Source organism: Berghia stephanieae, chromosome 1 (assembly GCF_034508935.2).
Source record: "Berghia stephanieae isolate SIO BIC M18660-M18661 chromosome 1, UCSD_Bste_1.3, whole genome shotgun sequence".
NCBI classification, from domain to species: domain Eukaryota; kingdom Metazoa; phylum Mollusca; class Gastropoda; order Nudibranchia; family Aeolidiidae; genus Berghia; species Berghia stephanieae.
Genome location: NC_088360.1, coordinates 84,842,213 through 84,851,547, shown reverse-complemented (window position 1 = coordinate 84,851,547; position 9,335 = coordinate 84,842,213). Strand labels below are relative to the sequence as shown.

General features: G+C 33.5%; 1 protein-coding gene across 3 annotated transcripts in view; it reads right to left on the bottom strand.

The window, feature by feature from the left end:
• Positions 1–3,008: 3,008 nt before the first annotated feature.
• The window catches only part of LOC144959641 (sodium-coupled monocarboxylate transporter 1-like), a 51,718-nt gene continuing 45,391 nt past the window's right edge, over positions 3,009–9,335 (bottom strand). For all 3 annotated transcript variants that reach the window (XM_078892300.1, XM_078892317.1, XM_078892308.1), the window contains exons 15-19: positions 9,248–9,334; positions 7,796–8,013; positions 6,296–6,396; positions 4,898–5,022; positions 3,009–3,787 (exon numbers count right to left, since the gene is read on the bottom strand). In XM_078892300.1, coding sequence (XP_078748426.1) covers positions 3,641–3,787; positions 4,898–5,022; positions 6,296–6,396; positions 7,796–8,013; positions 9,248–9,334 — 678 coding nt within the window. In that variant the 3' untranslated portion in view covers positions 3,009–3,640. The remainder of the gene's footprint in view (positions 3,788–4,897; positions 5,023–6,295; positions 6,397–7,795; positions 8,014–9,247; position 9,335) is intronic.

Sequence of the window (9,335 nt, the reverse complement as noted above, 5' to 3'; positions counted from 1 at the left end):
CTTTAAAACAAGATCTAGCTATATATTGGGTTTGGATGTTGAGTTTGGAATAAAAAAAACTAGTTAATCCAAGTTATTTAAATCATTTTGGCAAAAGAGTTCTTTTTTTAAAAGATGGAGAGCTAGACTTGAATTTAATTAGAGGTGTCGAGTTAGTAAAGATACCCCCTCCCCCCTTTAACAGCGATGTACCTTACGAAATAATCCACTTGGAATAGCCATCAAAGGATGAGGCTTCTGGGTGGGGTTCCTGACCTCCCATAGTGGGCAGGGAGGTACACACTGTGTCTTCTATCCCCCTATGTCTGTTTTCCAACATGCTTTCTGTCTTTTTCTTGGAATGAGATTACTTGGTTTTGTCCTGGCCCTGACCGGATACCCTGGCTGGGAGGGAAACAGTCAAATGTATAGTTAGTTTTGGGAGATGATATTTTTTTCCTTGTAAATCATCTCTCTGTTATGAACTGTATTATGTTTTGTTTATGTATTATATATGATTTGTAAACATTTGAGTCTATTCCTCTTATTAGGGACCTTTGCTTGTGTCTGGATGAGACTTTTAGGTGATATCAAACTGAGTACACTGATAGTGTGCTCTTGAAATCTACATCTGTTCCCTATTTGAACCAATTCCCCTTTGTCTGCCTTATTCTTGGATGCTTTAATTGTAATTCTAGACCTTTTTACAATCCCATTTTCTTCCTTTTTACTGGCACTGACCTTAATGTGTTGCAAGCGCCGTAAAACCTTAAAAAAAAAAACAAAACAAAACAAAACAAAAAAGCACGAGGCTAAACAATTTTCTCATTCATTATTGCGTATATTATGAGGTTATGATTCATGAAGTAATCTTACTGATTTATGCAGCCAATAGCGTCAAGGATGTATAATGTCAAGTTGTTTGACGTTAATTATTAATCAATTGGAGGCGATAAGTCAGGAGATCTGATTGGGTTTGTCGATCTGACATGAGGTAAACCGTCCTTGGTATAATAGTCTCTCTCTCTCTCTCTCTCTCTCTCTCTCTCTCTCTCTCTCTCTCTATATATATATATATATATATATATATATATATATATATATATATATATATATATATCACACACACAACGGAAAGGCTTAAATCAGCGCTCGCTGTTACTATTCATTAACGGTCCCATTCTACAATATGCTTTTAAAATTAACATTGTCCTGGAAACGGAGTGGGAAACTCCCTGATCTGTCTCAACACCTATTTGTCTTACGGGGATGAATTTCAATATTTATTCTGTAAAAGCTAACACAAACACACCACAATACAGTCAGTTCCGAAAGAAACAACACTGTTGTATTACTTTACTATCTTATTCCTCATCGAGTCATGGGGTTCCTAAAACATATTATACTAAAGACTTCCATTTCTGTCTGTCGTCTGTATTGACACCGATGTTATTCCAGGTTCGGCCAGCCTTTTTAATCTCTTTATCCATGGATCTTCTCCAGGTTTCTTTAGGCCTCCCTCTTCGTCTTTTGCCATCAGCCGTCCAGTGGAGTGCTATTCTTGGCAGAGCACCGGCACTGATGTATGGACTACATCATAAGCTGTTATATTTAAATATAAATTATATGTATAATGAGCAGAACTTCAGCACGCTCGCATGACCACGAAGTACCCTAACCCAGTCATAAAAGAAGAATTTTTGACATTTTGAGGCTCCTATAAATCCATTGTTATATAAACATCTTTTTGTATTTCTAGACAAAGATCTGATAATGTTGTCTGTGTTAAAACAACATTGCCGGTCTGCTACACATACCGAATTGTTAACAAGTCTAATTTTTTAATTGTCTCAAGACTCTACACTATTCCTAGAAACAGCTGTGTCAGATGGCTTATAAGGCCTATTCTGTCGTACACGGACAAACGCTTTTATTGCCACGACTTTTTTCTTTTAATAATCAGTGAGTTAGGTGAGCCGTCAAATTATTTATAAATATCTTAAAACGGAGATTTCAAAGCAGCCTTGCGTTTAAGATTTTTTGACAAGCTGGAATCATTTTAATTAATTCATAAATGAAGTAATTTTTTTCTTGGCTAAAGCGAAGACAAAAGACCTTTTGTCAGAGCACTGTAGTATTGCAATGCCTTACAACTCCAAAAATATTGGCAACCAAATTAGATAACAGTTTTTAAGAAACCACTTATGATCGTGATGCAATAAGTGTTTGATTTAAATCAACTACGCAATCAAGAGCAATGAAGTGCAACTTTAGTTTTCCTGAGGATTATTAAAGCTGATATGATGGAGATATAAAGACTCATTATCATCATCATCATCATCATCATCATCATCATCAACAACATAATCATCTTCTTCTTTCTATTTTTCTCCTCCTCCTCCTCCTCCTCCTCCTCCTCCTCCTCCTTCTCCTCCTTTTCTTCTTCTTCTTCTTCTTCTTCTTCTTCTTCTTCTTCTTCTTCTTCTTCTTCTTCTTCTTCTTCTTCCGGGACTTAAATGAAGACCTTGCGGGGTCCCAGGTTTAAGAGTTTTTGCCAAGATGAGGGTCATTTAAATCGATCGATATTTTATTTGAAGGACGGGTTTTCTGGCCAAATATTAAAATACGTGTCTTTCCAGAGTGCGGCAGTTAACTAGTTAACGAAATACAGACAACCATCTGTGTCACGTCAAAGTAGAAAGTATAGGCTAAGCTATTAGGAAGTAGCTTAACTGTACAGTTTCTTGTCTTGCAACAAAGTCAAGTGATGTTCAGTGTGACCAGGGACTAGGTGGGTGACAGTGATCGCAAAACCCCGGCTCTGGTACTGTATTCTTAGGTAAGGAACTTTACACACGTTACCCACTCATGTGTGGATGTATGAATATTGGCAATCGGCAGTGGCGGATGTGGTACGAATATTGGTACCTAATTGAAGCTTAATAGGCGACTTTTCCTGTTTGAAAATTAATGACCAGCTAGGGAAATATTCGACGAAGCATTGTCAAGTATATTGAGCAAGATGAATCTTTGGAAATGGGCTATATACATGCTCATATCAGTTTATTATGCATATTTTGGACATATTATTATCACAATATAATAAGTGCCTGATTTTGTTAAAAGATGAGACACTGTGATGATCTATCCATTGCTGAATCAATATTAGTACTCAGATGGCCTCTTACAACCCCCCCCCCCCCCCAAAAAAAGAAAACAACGAAAAAAAAACAAAAAAAAAAAACAAACAAAAAAAACCAACCCCCCCAAAAAACAAACAAACAAACAAAAACAAACAATGGCCTGTGCGGCTTTGTGGTCTTCTGGTATGACACTCGCCTTCGGATCGAAAGGTCCTGAGTTCGAATCCCACTCTGAGCTGAGTCCTTAGAAACGGCGCTTTCTAACATTACTCAAGTGTAACGGCGCTGTCTTTAACTAAAAAGAAATATATTGTAAGATCGCTTAACAGGCGTCGTGTCTCGTTCTGCATGTTATGTGTTGCTGTTGGCTAATGATCACTTGTAAAGCGCTTTGAGCACGTTTAGTGGAACTTGCTCTATAATATATATTTTTAAAAAGCTCAATCTCATTGCCACGTTCAAAAATGTGCATTGAGGCTTCGAAAGAGTTGAGTTGGATATTTTATTGGCTGAAGAGTTCAATTTTCCTTAGATCTGACGCTTATTAATTTGGCTGCGTCTGGTCGGTATGTTTTATTCTGAAATTCCACCATGTTTATCTCTTTCTCTTTCTTGGGATCGGGATGTTCTGATTCATCTTTTGCTGCTAATCGGTAACAAACATCCTGTAAAGCAAAGTAATAATGTCGATGTGGATGACAATGATAATGATGTTAAATATAATGATCATGATATGTGAATTCTGTTCTAAATAGCAAATTCAGCCAATTCGATGTTGCCTGCGTCTCGTTTTTTGACAAAATCCATAATGTTAATCTTGTTCGAACAATATCCCGCAATGCTGTTCGAATAAGATCAAAACTACATGTTTTGCAGACCGACGAGATGCAAGCAGCACCAATAGGACTGTATCGGCTACATTTGAGTTCTGTTCTATCTTGTTACTTTTTAACTCATTCAACCCTAACACCGACTATACCCGTAGTTTACCTGAATTACTTTTACCCCATGCCTATTTATTACATTTTTCTGAGACAAATTATAGGCGTAGTATCAAAGCTAATGTTTTTAGTTTTTGCATTTTAATGATAGTTGAAACTATCTATGAGCATGCTCATTTTTTAATACATTTTTCCAATTTTGAAAAACAGCAAAAGTCTCTAGGATTAAGTGAGTTAACATGCTCTAATTAACCAGTTAACTGCCGCACTGTGGAAAGACTCGTATTTAAAAATTTGGCGAGAAAACTCGTCCTTCAAATATCGATCGATTTAAATGACCCTCATCTGTAGTATGGAAGATAACTAGTTCAGTTTATCGAGCATTTATACTGCTATCGAATCACGTATCTATATATCCATAGGCTTCTGGTTCAATCATGTAAATATGTTTTGTCTATATACAGTAACATTTATAAATCAGCCTATAATTCTTATTTCGAAAAAAAAAATGAAAATAACCAGAAGAATAGAGTATAATGAAAATATTGCTTCTTGAAGCCCAAAGAAATAAATAAACAATACTAAATGAAATGGAAGTTTCAATTTATGAAACAAAGACATATAGTGTGGATGTTTCGGGTTTCCCCTTTATCAACAAAACACGACGAATGAAAAATGAGGACGAAAATCGTCCTCGTGTTTCATTCATCGTATTTACTTAGATAAAGGGGAAACCCGAAACGTATACATTATCTGTTTTCGTTCAATAAATTGAAGCTTCCATTTCATTTTGTATTGCTATTTATTCCAGAAGAACATAATAAATCCTGTTACCTGAGGATTTTCAAATTCTCTGTTACAGTTGAGTACTTTCAACCAAGATTTGGGAAGACAACATAATAGTCTGGATGCTAAAGGTATCTGATATTCTGTTGGGATGTCATCGATACTATTGGCACCTGAGGATTTGGACAATTTCATGAGGATAAAATGTGTGTTCTTCTTCTTCTTCTTCTTCTTCTTCTTCTTCTTCTTCTTCTTCTTCTTCTTCTTCTTCTTCTTTTTCTTCTTCTTAGCGTCACCATCTTCCTCCTCCTCTCCTCCTCCCCTCCTCCACCCCTCATCATCATCATCATCATTCATCATCATCATCATCATCATCATCATCATCATCATCATCATCATCATCATCATATATCATCATCATCATCATTATTATTATTAATTATATTATTATTTTTTTTCTTCTTCTTCTTCTTCTTCTTCTTCTTCTTCTTCTTCTTCTTCTTCTTCTTCTTCTTCTTCTTCTTCTTCTTCTTCTTCTTCTTCTTCTTCTTATTATTATTAACATCATTATCATCATCATCATCATCATCATCATCATCATCATTAATTATTATTATTATTATTATTATTATTATTATTATTATTATTATTATTATTATTATTATTATTATTATTATTATTATTATTATTATTATTATTATTATTATTATTATTATTATTATTATTATTATTATATTATTATTATCATTATATTATTATTATTATTATTATTATCATCATTATTATTATTAGTATTATTATTATTACCATCATTATTATTATTATTATTATTATTATTATTATTATTATTATTATTATTATTATTATTATTATTATTATTATTTATTATTATTATTATTATTATCATGTATTAGCAGCAGCAACAGCATCAGTAGTAGTAGTAGTAGTAGTAGTAGTAGTAGTAGTAGTAGTATAGTAGTAATAGTAGTAGTAGTAGTAGTAGTAGTAGTAGTAGTAGTAGTAGTAGTAGTAGTAGTAGTAGTAGTAGTAGTAGTTAGTAGTAGTAGTAGTAGTAGTAGTAGTAGTAGTAGTAGTAGTAGTAGTAGTAGTAGTAGTAGTAGTAGTAGTAGTAGTAGTAGTAGTAGTAGTAGTAGTAGTAGTAGTAGTAGTAGTAATAGTAGTAGAAGTAGTAGTAGTATTAATTGCAGTTGTCGTTGTTGTTGCTGCAAAAGCAGTAGGAAGTAATAGTTGTAAGGGAAATGGCTGGGGAGGTAAATGATTACAGTCCTGTCTTCATTCGCATTAGAAGCAGTAAAAGAAGAAAAGTGAGGATAAAGATGTGAAGCAGGAGGAGGAGGAGGGGGAGGAGGAGGAGGAGGAGGAAGAGGAGATGAAGGAATAGTGGTATATGTAGGCAGGACTAAAAGGGGAGGAGCATTGCAATACCTGTAATAAAACTTATGACAAGTCCAAACACTATGGTTGTGATCATACCTAGGCCTGGATACCACAAGTATGAAATTGCGTAGAGTTTTTCAATTCCAACACTGCAAATAAATTTGATAGAAGATTAATGCAATTGTCACGCTCACACTATTATTGAATAGTGTGAATCTTTACACAGTATTATTATTATTATTATTATTATTATTATTATTATTATTATTATTATTATTATTATTATTATTATTATTATTATTATTATTATTATCATTATTATTATTATTATTATTATTATTATTATTATTATTATTATTATTATTATTATTATTATTATTATTATTATTATTATTATTATTATTATTATTATTATCATTATTATTAATATTATTTCATACTTATAGGGAATAAATGTCTTTACATCACAATTTCTACTTTTCCGATTTCAAAATCCTTGGAAATTTGTATGTAACCAGTCCTTCAGAGGACTAATAATGAATAGATTACCTACATATTGAACCAAAAGATGGCATAACTGCATATTATTTTAACAGCAGGATAAAGAGCATTCCGCGACGGAAAAGAGCGAGATGGTTGATCTTTTTTTACGGCCAGCATATATTTAGACTAGAAAATAAGATGCCATCTCTCTGAAACCAGAAGATTATTTACACAAGGTATATATTCAATCCTCTGGAAGAGTGGTTTTACACTTCCAATAAGACGGGAATCCGTTTTTCTTTGACATCTCATTTTAGTTCCCTAGATATTGCCGATTTCTTCTGTCTATTTCATCGTGTATTGCACTGTAGCATTATGCATGGTCGTGTGGTTGGGCACCTTAAAGCAGGTGTTTGATGTGCACATGTTGTTTTAACCTTTTTGTACCCCACTGTTTACAAGAAGCACATAGGGCACACATCTTACATTTTTCTTGATTCCTTTCAACTCAAAGTCGTCTTTAATCACAATTTATTCTAACATTCATTGACAATGACACGGCCTAATTTCGAAGCATAAGGTCGTGTGGGTGAGTACCTTTAGTAAAATTTTACCTGATGGATAATTTAATAGGCCATTCAGACAGTTAGAAAACGGTGAATAAACTATCTATCTGTTAAAATTGAACAGTCTTGTTCACTTACTGAAGTGCCTACTTCAAGGTGCCCAATCACTTATGTCTTGGAATTGGCAACGAATCTTGGAAGAAATGGTAAGGATTTAAAAAAAATTTAATTAATTTTTTATTTTAGTTGAAAGAAGTCAAGAAAGACAACTGGTGTAAATTATTTGCCCTATATGCTTCTTGTAAACAGTAATTCTCAAAAGATTAAAACAACTCGTGCATTTCATGTAGAGGAAACAATTGTTGTGGTATTCTTGTTGTCATGAGAGAAACGAGGAATCAAGCCTACATTTTCTTCCTTATAATAACTATAAATAAATTCGTATTTTACGTTCGGTTACGAGAGATCAAACCCAATGCATTCCAAACAAAGTTCTCACTTTTCTTCATGCAATGAACTCATGCTTGTAGTAATGGAAGACATAGCTGTGGTGGAAAATGGCGTGGTTGTCATAGAGGCAGAAGAATCGTTGACAAAATATTCGGAGCATGTTCCATTAGGAAAAGTGAATTCATCCATGGGGACTCCTGTGATGAAGGCACCGACGGCAATCCAGAAAGAAAAGGCTAAGGAAATGATAGCCCCTCCTATCACACCCTGTAGAGAGGATATTAATTAATAAAATTTTTATTTTTTAACATCTCACATGCTTAGGATAAAACTTCTTTACAAAGTCTTTCAATCTCTATATGAAGAAATGCGTTAGATGTCAGGTGCGTGAGCTCTTATTAATTGTAATATCAAATAAATGAACATTAGCGTTTTATCGGACGGCAGCCACAGGTTGAAGCTAATATGCGATTTATCGTGTTAAACTTATCTTATCATTTTCAACGTTTGCACACACCAATCTTATGAGCAGTTGAAAATTTTTTACCTTTTTGCTTTTATCACAAAATATTTTTAAAAAGTAATAATCTCAAGCGGTTGATCACACTTAATCCATGAACAAACAAATAACCCCCCCCCAAAAAACAAAAACAAAAACAAAATAAAACCAAAAAAAAAAAAAAAACAAAAAAAAAACCCCAAAACAAAACAAAACGAAAAACCCCGCAAAAAACAAAAGCAAAACAAAACAAAACAAGAACAAACAAACAAACAAACAAACAAAAATGCATGAGATTTTGACTTCAAACCACAATAACACATTCAATTTGTCTCGGGTCTTATTGTTTCCTATAAGGTTAACAATTAATTAATATTTAAAAAAAAAAAAAAAAAGCAAAATAAACTCTGCTACTTACATCTCCACTAAATAGGCCGTAGCATTGGGAGGGTAGCAGTTAATAAGCGGTTATTCTGATTGACTGATTAGTACTGGACATTCGAACCTTACAATTTCCAAAAGCATTTTTAAAATATATTTTTCTTTGATCATATTCACACGGGTGATAATTTAAAAAATATTTATCACCAGATGTACTACGAATATTCGACAGACTCATTTTATCCAACGTACTGCCAGGATATGGAATGCACTTGATATAAATGTTTTCAAAAATTCAGTTGATAAAGGACTCCATGCCTTGAAGTACGTATATGATGAGTGAGATTTGTTATTCAGAAATATACTTATGATCAACAAGTCTGTCGTGAAAAAGTATGAATGCACCAAATTGACCTTTTGTTTGTATATACGATTTTGTGTCCATGCATCAATTTGATCCTATCTTTTGTTTGTTTTAACTACTATATATTTATATTTGCAAAAAAAACAAAAAAACAATAGGGTATTTAAAAGTCTTTTGATCTGTGTAACCTTTAATGATTATGATCTGATATGATATAATATGATAATACTTGGCAATGCTTTTTCTTACTAACCAACCTTATCATTCGCCCAAGGAAAGAACGCACCCAGAATAAACATTCCCGTTGTAGGGCCGCTTGCTGCTCCCGAAAGACTAAGGGTGATC